Genomic DNA, 13,478 nt, shown 5'->3' with positions numbered 1-13,478 from the left:
GTTTTTCTATTTCTCTCAAGTCTGCATTTCATTTTGAGAGTTTGCTTGCCATGTAAAAATTTCATTAAATACATTTGTACCTTTTCTCTCGTTAAACCACATGAAATCTTATGTCTTCACTCTAGCTCCTACCTCACCCTTCCACCTTCAAAATGGATAACCCCATAAACACATGGAAGTTTAAATTTCATCTGATAGATACAGCCTCTGCCTTTCTCTGCAGCTAGAGCTGTAGGACCTCAAGACCCAGGCCCAGCATTAGATGACCAAACCCCTAGGCCTCAAAGCTGCAAGACACATCCTCACCCAACCCCCATGTCAAAACCCCTCCAGCAGCATGTAGCACCTCAGGTGTTGCACAATGTTACCACAAGATGTTCCATGTAGATAACCCTAATGGGCCCCCTATCACAAGATGTTCCTTTTAGACAGTCCTACTGGTTAAACTTGAGAACTAGGTTTAAAAACAGGAACTGAAAGGACAGAATGCAATTTTATGGTTTTTCTGAGAACAAAAAGTTGAAAAACAAGTTTACCCCCCTAGGTGACTCAACTGCTAAATTCAGAGGGACCAATAGGAAGGCTGTTGCTGTGCTAAGCTAAGACCTAACCCACCTGTTCCATATAAAAGATCTATACCCCAAAGCCCGGTGTGCCAGCTCATCAAAGCTCCGGCTGAGGTTTTGCTGTGCACCCGCAGGCGCCTGTGTGAGAATAAACGCCTCCTGCTTTTTGCAGCCAGTGTCTCGTGTGGTTCATTCCGGGTTTGGGATCTGTGGATATTTCATTGTGGAGGTTCCACCGAGATCCAAGATCCCGGTTCCGGTTCCGATCCCGGTCCCTATCCGGAGGACACCCGACATCACTGGGAGGTAAGCTGGCCAGCTCAAACTGACTGTCTTGTTGTCCTGTTGGTTATCTGTTCTTTGTTCCGCGCAGCGTCTGTAAGACTATATGATCCTAGGCATAGTCATTTAGTATTCTGAGTATTCTGAGGCAGTTCTGTCATTTAGTATTCTGAGGCAGCTTGAGAAGGAGTTGACGAACTCGGACTTCTCCCCTGCCACCCTGGGAGACGTCCCAGGGATCAGAAGGGTCCATTTCTTTGGGGCCCCCGGTGTTTCCGAGGGTTACACCATTTTTGTAGGCGAAAGAGAAGTACAAACTTCTCCCAGGCCATCTGATTTGTTCGGTTTCCACCGAAGCCGCGCAGCGATCTCACTGTTTGGTTTCGTTTTTGTGTCATTGTGTCTGTCTCTCTATTTCCTCTCTGAAAGTAACATGGGACAATCACTAACAACCCCTTTGAGCCTAACTCTAGATCATTGGCAAGACGTTCAAGATCGAGCAGACAACCTGTCCGTGACAGTCAAAAAAAAAAAATGGAAAACTCTCTGTACTTCAGAATGGCCAACATTCAACACCAGCTGGCCAGCAGAAGGGACTTTTAATACTGATCTTATTTTCCAGGTGAAAACCCGAATCTTCACCCATGGTCCTCATGGACACCCTGACCAGATACCCTACATTGTTACCTGGGAGGACTTAGCCTCCAACCCCCCCCCTTGGGTTGCTCCTTTCTCTCCACCCAAACCCCCTCTCCGTCCTCCCCTTAAACCCTCTGCTCCCCTCATTCCACTTCCCCCTCCCCAAACCTCTCATCTTTACCCTGTTCTTAACAAATCTGAGACCTCAGTTAAAACAGGGACAACACCAAAGAAGGTTCTACCGCCGGAGGACTCAACTCTAATTGACTTGCTGACTGATGAGCCTCCTCCCTATCAGCCCCAGCCCTTACAAGCCCCTGAACCTGATCAAGCATCCTCCGAGGACGAGAACCAAGAAGGCCCAGTCGCCAATGCTCCCCCGGATCCTTCTCCCATGGTGGGACGGCTCCGGGGACGCCGGGATCACACCGCCTCAGGAGACACCTCCAGAGTTCTCCCCCTGCGACAGACGGGAGGCCCCAATGGCCAATATCAGTATTGGCCTTTTTCTGCCTCTGACCTCTATAACTGGAAAACCCATAACCCTTCCTTTTCTAAAGACCCTATAGCTCTAACCTCTTTGATTGAGTCTATCCTAGTAACTCATCAGCCAACATGGGATGACTGCCAGCAGCTCCTGCAAATTCTCCTCACTTCAGAGGAGAAACAAAAAGTTCTTTTGGAAGCTCGCAAAAATGTGCCAGGGGACGATGGGCGTCCCACCCAACTCCCAAATTTGATTAATGAAGCTTTTCCTTTAACCCGGCCAAACTGGGACCATGCGACTGAAGCAGGTAGGGACCACCTACGTCTCTATCGCCAGTTACTCATAGCGGGTCTCCATGCAGCAGGGCGACGACCCACTAATTTGGCTCAGGTAAGACAGACTACCCAAGGGGCAACAGAAACCCCGACAGCATTTCTAGAAAGATTAAAAGAGGCATATCGGAGGTTTACTCCTTTTGATCCTGATAGCGAGGACCAAAAAGGAAATGTATCTATGGCTTTCATTTGGCAGTCCGCCCCAGATATCAGGTCTAAATTGCAGAGACTAGATAACTTGCAAGATTTTTCTCTGGCAGACTTACTGAAGGAAGCCGAAAAGATATATAACAAAAGAGAAACTCCAGAAGAACGAGAGGACAGGATCAGAAAGATGCAGGAAGAACGAGAACTTAAGCTTAGAGAGGAATCAGACAAAAAAGAAAGGGAAAGAGAACAAAGGCGTAACAGGGAACTAAGTAAAATATTGGCCACCGTAGTTCAGGCAGGACATCAGGGAAACAAAGTAAACAGGGACAGGGAGCAAAGCAGACCCCGTGTAGACCGAGATCAATGTGCCTACTGCAAGGAAAAAGGACACTGGGTAAAAGACTGCCCAAAGAGACCCCCCAACCCCAGGAGAGATACCAACCGGGCTCCCCGACTGCTAACATTAGATGAGGATTAGAGGAGTCAGGGCCAGGAGCTCCCCCTGAGCCCCGGGTAACTCTACAAGTAGGGGAGCAACCTGTGACCTTCCTAGTGGATACCGGAGCCCAACACTCAGTGCTGACACAGACACCAGGACCCATGAGCCACAAAACGACGTGGGTCCAAGGTGCCACTGGGAGTAAACCCTACCGGTGGACCACCACGAGAGAAGTACACCTTGCCACAGGTAAGGTTTCTCATTCGTTCCTACACGTGCCTGACTGTCCGTATCCACTGTTGGGAAGAGACTTATTGGCTAAATTGAGAGCCCAAATTTATTTTAAAGATGGGGGCGTCTCCATCACGGGGCCAAACCAGACTCCATTACATATATTGACTTTCAAATTGGAAGACGAATATAAACTTTTTGACAAGCCCTCGGTACCTATGAAAGACATGGACTATTGGCTTAGTTCCTACCCGGAGGCCTGGGCTGAAACCGGAGGAATGGGATTGGCAAAACAACGGCCCCCAATAGTCATTCATCTGAAGGCCGCTGCTACTCCCATTAATATCAAACAATATCCTATGTCAAGAGAGGCCTATCAAGGCATCAAGCCGCATATCAAACGCCTCCTAGACCAAGGCATCCTAACACCTTGCCAATCGCCCTGGAACACCCCACTACTACCAGTTAAAAAGCCGGGGACTAATGATTACAGACCAGTCCAAGACTTAAGGGAAGTTAACAAGAGGGTATGCGATATCCACCCCACAGTGCCAAATCCTTACAATCTCCTTAGCACTTTGCCTCCTACTCATACTTGGTATACTGTTCTGGATCTGAAAGATGCTTTTTTCTGCCTAAGACTGTCTCCCCAAAGTCAGGCTCTCTTCGCATTTGAATGGAAAGATCCAGAAGGGGGAATCTCTGGACAGCTGACCTGGACGAGACTGCCACAAGGATTTAAAAACAGCCCAACACTCTTCGATGAGGCTTTGCATCAGGATTTGGCAGACTTCCGTGTAAGGCACCCTTCCCTAATCATGCTCCAATATGTAGATGACATCTTGCTGGCTGCGACCTCCAAGGAAGATTGCCAGGCAGGTACGGAGAAATTATTGCAAACTTTGGGGCTACTAGGGTATAGGGCGTCAGCAAAGAAGGCCCAAATCTGTCAGACAAAAGTTACCTATCTGGGCTATGAACTCCATGATGGTCAACGATGGTTGACAACTGCCAGAAAAGAGACTATCTCAAGTATACCAACCCCCCAGAGTCCCAAGCAACTGCGGGAATTCCTGGGGACCGCAGGTTTCTATAGACTCTGGATTCCTGGGTTTGCTGAAATAGCAGCCCCCTTGTATCTACTAACTAAGCAAGGTAACTCCTTTGCTTGGACTAAGGAACATCAATTGGCATTTGATAACATCAAATTGGCTCTTCTGTCAGCCCCTGCTTTGGGCTTACCGGACATTACCAAGCCCTTTGATCTGTTTATAGATAAAAAACGGGGATATGCAAAAGGGGTTTTAACCCAAAAACTAGGGCCCTGGAGGCGACCTATAGCCTACCTGTCAAAGAAATTAGATCCAGTGGCAGCAGGATGGCCACCATGCCTCCGGATGATTGCAGCTGTGGCTCTGCTGATTAAGGATGCCACTAAACTGACTTTGGGACAGCCATTAACCCTGTTAACCCCTCATGCCATCGAAACTGTGATTCGCCAGCCGCCTGATCGCTGGATGTCAAATGCCCGACTCACCCATTACCAGTCTTTGTTATTGGACACCGACCGAATTCAGTTTGGTCCCATGGTGACGCTGAATCCAGCGACCCTCCTGCCGCTCCCAGGAAAAGCCGATCCTCACAACTGTCAGCAGATTCTTGCAGAGACACAGGGAACCCGGCCGGACCTCACCGACCAACCGATGAAGGATGTGGAGCTGGTCTGGTACACAGATGGAAGCAGTTATCTGCTCAATGGAGAACGACGAGCAGGAGCAGCCGTCACCACCGAATCTGAGGTAATATGGGCGAGTGCACTTCTGGGCGGAACATCAGCTCAGCGGGCAGAACTGATAGCGCTGACTCAAGCGTTAAAGTTGGCAGAGGGGAAGAAACTAAACGTGTACACTGACAGTAGATATGCCTTTGCTACTGCTCACATACACGGAGAAATTTACAGACGCCGGGGTCTACTAAGCTCAGAAGGAAAAGAGATCAAAAATAAGGCTGAAATATTAGCCTTACTTAAAGCTTTATTCTTGCCTAAAAAGTTAAGTATCATGCATTGCCCCGGTCATCAAAAAGGTAATACTCCAGAGGCCAAAGGGAACAGATTAGCAGATGAAACGGCCAAGAAAGCAGCCCTAGGGCCACAGCTTTTGATAGTGACTCTATTGCCCCAACGAGTAGACCCACCACATGATGACCATGAAGAACACTGGGTCTATGAAGATAAAGATTTAGATGCCATACAAAAACTGGGGGCCACTTATGACCCCGGAAAAAATGTCTGGAAATATCAAGGAAAGACTATCATGCCCCTCAAAAATTCAAAACAATTAGTAAAGTCCCTACACAGACTAACACACCTTGGGGCTAAAAAGATGAAGGAGCTCTTAGAGCGTGGGGAAGGTACTTTATATCTTCCAAACAGGGATCAACTTCTGCGCCAAGAAGCAGAAAACTGTCAAGCATGTGCCCAGGTAAATGCTGGTAAGATCAAAATTGGAACAGGGATCCGGGTAAAAGGCCATAAGCCCGGAACCCATTGGGAAATAGACTTCACTGAAATTAAACCTGGTATGTATGGCTACAAATATCTTCTGGTTTTTGTTGACACTTTCTCTGGATGGACCGAGGCATTCCCAACTCGGCATGAGACTGCTAAGGTGGTTGCAAAGAAATTACTGGAAGAAATCTTTCCCAGGTATGGAGTACCCGGGACCATTGGGTCAGATAACGGGCCTGCCTTTGTCTCCCAGGTAAGTCAGATGGTGGCCAATACATTGGGGATTAATTGGAAATTACATTGTGCTTATAGACCCCAAAGTTCAGGACAGGTAAAAAAGATGAATAGAACCATCAAGGAGACTCTAACTAAATTAACGCTTGAAACTGGCACTAGAGACTGGGTACAACTCCTACCTTTAGCTTTATACCGGGCCCGAAACACCCCAGGCCCACAGGGGCTAACCCCATTTGAGATTTTGTATGGTGCACCACCACCTGCTGTTAACTTTTATGAAACTGAAACTTATGCCTCCCTCACCCCATCTATGCAGACTCATTTGCGTGCCTTGCAGTTGGTCCAGAATGAGGTTTGGAAGCCTCTAGCCGCAGCATACAAGGAGGAACTCAAAACCCCCTCGCTGCCACATCCCTTCAAAGTCGGAGACACCGTCTGGGTACGCAGGCACCAGAGCAAGAACCTCGAACCACGGTGGAAAGGACCTTACACCATCCTGCTGACCACTCCCACTGCAATCAAAGTGGACGGCATCACCGCTTGGATCCACGCTTCCCACGTGAAAGCTGCACATCCGCAGGAGCCCACAGACGCCTCTCTGGATCCAGAATGGAAACTGCAACGCACCCAAAACCCGCTAAAGATAAGACTTACACGTTGTTAATCACTCTTGCTCTCTACGCTACTCCCCTCGTCCTAGGTAGTAATCCCCATACCCCCATGAAGTTGACTTGGCAGGTGTATTCCGAAACCGGAAAAATAATTTGGTCTATTACAGCAGCCCACATCCCTGGCACATGGTGGCCTATTTTGACCCCAGACTTTTGTCAACTAGCCGCTGAATCAGACTCTTGGGATATTCCCGGCAACTCACATGACCTCAGTACTTATTGTTCTACCCCCATAACGAGATGCAGACTGGGTCAACATGACTTTTACGTTTGTCCCAAAGAAGGGAGAAACCGAACCCAAGCACGTAGATGTGGAAATTATAAAACATACTTTTGCTCCTCCTGGGGCTGTGAAACTACAGGGGACGCTCACTGGAAACCTTCTTCTGATAAGGAATTCATAACAATACTCAAAAACTTCACTCCCCATGGTACGCGCCCCTCTGATTGCTATCCCCCCCCTACATCTTACTACCAAGGGGACAAATCATTGCCCTTACGGATACAGTTTACAGAAAAAGGAAAAGAACAGCTAGATCCCTGGCTCACTGGGAGAACATGGGGCCTTAGATGGTTTATGAAAGGAGATGATCTCGGTGTAATTCTCAGAATCAAATTATCTCTAACCCCAATTTTGATGAGCCCAATAGGACCTAATCCTGTTCTCGGGGACCAAAGAGCTCCCTCAGTTCCCAGACAATCAAAAAGTCCGCCCAAAGTACCTCCCAGTGAGCCACCCATGTCTCAAATTGTAACCATAGACTGTCAAACCTCTAGTTACTCCCCCGAACCCACACTCCCTGAAACCGAAAACCGATTGTTAGATTTGATTCAAGGAGCCTTTTATGCCCTCAATGCCACCAACCCAGACCGCACCCGGGAATGTTGGCTCTGTCTCACCTTCGGCCCACCCTACTATGAAGGAATAGCAATAATGTCTGACTGGAACAGTAACACAAACCCTGATCCTAAATGTATGTCCCTGCCCGGCTATAAACTCACCATCACTGAAGTTTCAGGACAAGGGATCTGTGTAGGAAATATACCCCTGTCACATCAACCTCTCTGTAACACCACCCTCCTGACAAATGGCTCACAAAATAACTATTTGTGGGGTCCCCCCGGAACTTATTGGGCCTGCAACATTGGACTGACCCCCTGTATTTCCACGGCAATCCTCAATGCCTCCACTGATTTTTGTGTGTTAGTCCGAATCTACCCACGACTATTCTATTATTCCTCAGAGGAATTTGAAGGACATTTCATGGGCAGGATTCGATACACCCGAGAGCCTATTAGCCTTACCCTGGCAGTCTTGTTAGGAGCAGGAGTATTGGCAGGAATTGGGACTGGGGCTGCAGCTCTGGTTGAGGGCCCCCGACAGCTAGGGATTCTAGAAGCTGCAATCCAACAAGACCTAAGAGCAATAGAAACCTCTGTAACTGCTTTAGAAAAATCCCTAACCTCCTTATCAGAAGTTGTCTTGCAGAATAGACGAGGTCTGGACCTATTATTCTTGAAGGAGGGAGGACTTTGTACAGCCTTAAAAGAAAACTGTTGCTTTTACACCGATCACACAGGGGTAGTAAGGGAGTCTATGACAAAGCTTAGAGAAAGACTAGATGCAAGGGAAAGGTCTCTGCAAAGCTCCCAAAGTTGGTTTGAAAGCTGGTTTAATAACTCCCCTTGGTTAACTACTATATTATCTACTGTAGCCGGTCCCTTAATTGTATTGCTGCTGATCTTAACATTTGGGCCCTGCATATTTAACAAATTAATGCAATTTATAAAAAAAAGATTGTCTGTAATTCAAACTATGGTACTCGCGCAGCAATATCAAGTACTCCCACAGCACCCTGAACCATCAGCTGAGCAAATACCGGACTCTGAGCAGGTAGATCAATGGATATAAGATTATATCCCGGATAAAGAAAAAGGGGGGAATGTAGGACCTCAAGACCCAGGCCCAGCATTAGATGACCAAACCCCTAGGCCTCAAAGCTGCAAGACACATCCTCACCCAACCCCCATGTCAAAACCCCTCCAGCAGCATGTAGCACCTCAGGTGTTGCACAATGTTACCACAAGATGTTCCATGTAGATAACCCTAATGGGCCCCCTATCACAAGATGTTCCTTTTAGACAGTCCTACTGGTTAAACTTGAGAACTAGGTTTAAAAACAGGAACTGAAAGGACAGAATGCAATTTTATGGTTTTTCTGAGAACAAAAAGTTGAAAAACAAGTTTACCCCCCTAGGTGACTCAACTGCTAAATTCAGAGGGACCAATAGGAAGGCTGTTGCTGTGCTAAGCTAAGACCTAACCCACCTGTTCCATATAAAAGATCTATACCCCAAAGCCCGGTGTGCCAGCTCATCAAAGCTCCGGCTGAGGTTTTGCTGTGCACCCGCAGGCGCCTGTGTGAGAATAAACGCCTCCTGCTTTTTGCAGCCAGTGTCTCGTGTGGTTCATTCCGGGTTTGGGATCTGTGGATATTTCAGAGCTACTTCCAGAAGTGAGATTATTTGTTGTCTTCTACTCTAACAATTCATCCAGAAGGGAGACAAAACTGGTTATGAAGAGTGGTGTGGGCCCTAGGATGGGGCTGAATACTAACTGTATATGCAATGTTGAGCTCCTGAGCAAATGGTATGCATCATAAAATCTAGGTTTGCTCACCTGTGACATTAAAGCTATAGGAATCGGTAGCAAGATAATCACTAATGAAACTGGGTTACCACAGCATAATAAAAGGACAATGCTTACACTTTTGAATATAATCTGGGTGAATCCCAAATATTTATCAACATGACTCCATTTTGCTTCCTACATATAACAGAACTCAGCCCTAGCTAATGCCCTGCACACAGATCTGATTTTTTAAATGTTGGGCTTTATTGTAAAACTTCTTTCCTTAGAAGACATCTTACTGTATCATAAGTATGTAAAAGGTCTTTGAAGACTGTTGGATTGATGGATTAATAATGCAGATTTTCTCAAGTTAAGCTCATGTGCCATTAAAGAGGACACTGTTAGGCATCCAGGAGGGAAAAAGATCTTTTCCCCACCCATCCCATTTCCATGGTTCAGGTCCCTAAAACAAAAAGTGGATTAACAGGAGAAAAAATACAAATGTGTTTAATGAAAATTTTACATGGCATGCCAGCCTTCAGAATGAAATGAAGACTGTAAATAAATGGGAACATCTGTGTATTTTGGGTTGGTGCTAGTGTTTTTCTTTTGGAGCTGGGATTAAACCCAGGGCCTCCTGTGTGCTGAGCATGCACCCCACCACTGAGATATACCCCCAGCCTGTGTGCATTCTCTATGCTAAGTTTGAGAAAGAGGTGAATAGTTATGGAGAAGTAAGATGGATTAAAGTATTATCTAATGGTTATACACTATGGAGAACTTAGGAAAACCTCTCTTACAGGTTCCCTTTTGTGTCTTTCTGTCTTCAGAAATAAAGGCCTTTCTCCTGGTGTAGAGAAGACGACATCTCTCACATGACAGACTTGTTTCAGCGGAAAGTAAGAAAATGTCTCCTGGGTTTTATGATCTGTTTTATAGGAGAAAAGCAGGACAAAAAGGGCATTTTGTTCCCATCATGGGACACTATCCTAAGTCAGCAAGGGTCAAATGAAGTCACTTAAGGGTAAAAGGAAGCAAAGACTATACAATTCCATGTGAAAGGCATTTTTCTTTACTGACCTCACAAGACTACTCCTGCCTACAAAGAATACAGGAGCTCAACATTTGGAATAAAGCCCCTGAACTTGGACCAAGCATAGGTGGGTGGTGTAAAAAGGAAAATCCAACTCTATAGGCTTCTCAATTAAATCAGTGCTATCTGTGAAGTGATTTTCTCTTCACTTTTGATGTTTGTTTACAATTTTGTTTTGTTTTGGTTGCTAGCAATAGTAAGTGACTGTGGCCCAGTTAAAAAGGAAAAAAAAATGTAAAAGAAAAATGAGAGAAAAGGAATAAAAAAAAAGGAAGAAAGGAATTTAACCTAAGTAATTTATGAGAAAGTTCAGGATATCAAAGCAAAGCTAAAGAATCAGATCTGAGAAAAGACAGGAGTCAGGAGCCAGGGCAATTTGGGGATTCAAGGTGATCCTGCCAAGGACTGTCTTATCATGGAAGACCTGGGATCAAGCAGCTACAACACATGTGGTCTTGTCCATTGCTCCTCTAGGTGCACATTCCTGGAAATCAAGTCATAACTCATACACATAAGTTGGCCCAAGGAATATCTAGGTATCTTGATGGCCTTTCTTGGAAATAACTTAAGCAAGTAGGGGAGAGAAACAATTCTTCAAGGACAAATTGAGTTATTGATACCAGAATGGAATAAAGGTAGCATTAGCCAACCAAAGCTACAAACTAACACAATCTTGAGAACTTTCATCACTTTCAATGATTTTACAGGAGTAGACAGCTCAGATTATGCTGGGAAAGGCACAATATCTTTGTTTGAGAGTAGGGTCAGTGTTAAGGGTGAAATAACACAATGACCCTGTAGCAAATCCATTCGTGTCATTATATGATCTCCAGAAATTATATGCTAATTTAGGTTGCAGTATTAAAATCCAAAGAAGAAGAAATATTAATGATTACCTCTGGGCCACAAGGAAATTTACTACTAGCCTATCACAATTGTTTAGTATCTGCATCAGCTGACCTGTCCCCACATTTTTATTTCAAATTATTATGCACAATATTTTCCTTCTTTGGTGATGTAAGAACTTTACACAAAATTGTTCAATTATTGCTCACATTTAATACTTAGATGACTCTAGTGGTGGAACAGAAATCACATCATTAATCTTCACTTTAAAATGCTTGACCATGAATCATAAACCACCACATATTTCATGTTTGACACATTTTTATCAGGGTGCATGGAGCTGAATACATGTCATCTATGATTTTGAGTTTTGTATGGGAATTTTATTTATATACTTTTATTTACCTCATATTCTCCAGAATAAATATCAGAGTCTGCAATATTTATAAACTCTGGGGGAAATAGTGACATTTACTATTTCCTGCCATCAGGACACTATATAAAGTAGGAACATACATATATTTATTTAGGAATCCATCAGACGATGATGTAGAATGGTGATTTTGTTATACAAACAGATGCACACAACATATTCTCATGCCCACATATGCACTCATACACAAAAGTCTGCAATCAGGGTAGACAGAACTCCTACTTTGTACTTTCAAATGTTTAAAGTAGACATTTTATTCCAGCAATGAAAATTAAATTTTATGGTGGAGATGTTATTTTTCCTATGTTTAAACTCAGTATATCAAAACTTCTCTAACTATATCAAAGGAAAGACTTGGAGTTCAATGATTTCACAGAAATCGAGACATGCACAATGTCAAGTTGTGAACATATACTAGTTTCAGCCTCACGAGGCTTTTTGACATTTTGTTAGTTAACTCCAGTCAAATGGGTTAGAATTTTACCTGAATACATTGTTCACATTTCAAATTTTAAAGTATGATTTTTCCCTACAAGCATTATACCATTCCTTTCTCCAGTCCAACTCCTATTCAATTCTTGCTGTCCATTAAAATCCAACATGCCAAATGCATTTTCCCTAAACCCTCTTTGTTGAACCTATGGCCCCAAAACTGGCTTTGTACAAACAGAGCATTCCAGCGATAATTCCATGAGAGAGAAGCTAAGGACTAAAGCAATTGGTGATTTAAATATATGTGGTTATGAAAAGAAAAGAGCATAGAAGAATTCAAGACCAGGAAAAAAACAGCAAATTGAAAAAGGGGTCTTATCTTAGAGATACTAGATCTACTTCTCTCAGGGCAAGGGAAGGCAGTACCCAAAGTTCCCAGACTTCTGATATGGCAGCATCCTCCCAATAGATCTTTAGGTTTTACATACACAGTGCCCATTGTTCTAGCAGATAAGATGTTATAAAAGGCAAATGGAGATATTAGCAAGTGTTGATGGTAAATTAAGATACTACCGGGTTCAAATGGATTCAGTATTGCTGAAAAATTGTGAGTGGCATAATTTCTCTGAGCACTACTAATCTTACCTATAAAATGGGAATAATGCTACTTAATATGACTGTTATAATTAAATGGAATTATACATAAGTGGATAACACAGATGCAAAAAGAAAGATTATAACATTATTGATTCTATCTCTTTTCTGTGTACTACTGAAAAAGAATAGTGTCTGGTATTTAAAAGAGCAATTCCAGCATGGAAGATAAAGAGAAGAGCCCACATGCAGATCCATAGCCCCAGACTAAGTCAGTTGTTAATAGGACTATTAAATTCTCACTTACTTAACATTGCAAATTCTTAGGTCTTGTCTACTCATTAATATAAATTCCAGAACTCTCGCCAAAACCATCCTTCCCAATTTCTGAACACCATTTTTAATGAGTTACTTCTTGTATAGTAAATATACCTTCAAAATTTACCTATGATGTGTCAAACATTGTATAGTTAAAAATTAAAGAAAACATATACCCTGCTCTCAAACAACTTTCTTTTCACTATAAAGTCAAGAACAAGCCCTGTCAACTGATAGGCAAAATATGAAAACAAGAATAACTACTTTTTTCAACCTCAGATATGCATTTTTAATGAATTTCTAATACAAGCAAGGTGGTGCCAACAGTATATTGCAGATAACTGAGCCCATAAATAAGTAAATAACCTGAGTCCTTGAAATAGTGGCTGGAGGTAAATGATGCTTACATATTAATTATTTGAACAAATTAATATATAAATATACTTCTTTGGAAAGCATTATAAAGGTACACAATAGGAAAAATTCAAATTCAGTTTATAACATATATTTTAGTTAGTGTACATATATACATGTTTAAGACACTTATTATGTAGAAGTGAATGAATTTAAATGTATGACAATAC

The 13,478-nt window shown here is 43.6% G+C and overlaps 1 protein-coding gene across 1 annotated transcript; it reads left to right on the top strand.

Annotated features, from left to right (window-relative positions):
* Window positions 1–236: 236 nt before the first annotated feature.
* Window positions 237–6,666, top strand: LOC124086698 (uncharacterized). Its single transcript, XM_046435157.2, is given in 3 exon segments — window positions 237–2,953; window positions 2,956–5,334; window positions 5,422–6,666. Coding segments are annotated over 3 exon segments (5,169 nt in total). The 5' UTR covers window positions 237–1,281; the 3' UTR covers window positions 6,540–6,666.
* Window positions 6,667–13,478: the final 6,812 nt, after the last annotated feature.

Source organism: Marmota monax, unplaced genomic scaffold (genome assembly GCF_021218885.2).
Source record: "Marmota monax isolate L192 unplaced genomic scaffold, Marmota_monax_Labrador192_F-V1.1 WCK01_AAM20220418_F8-fsc00024, whole genome shotgun sequence".
NCBI lineage: Eukaryota > Metazoa > Chordata > Mammalia > Rodentia > Sciuridae > Marmota > Marmota monax.
Note: the sequence above shows the minus strand (reverse complement) of the source record. Positions and strands in the feature narration are given on the sequence as shown.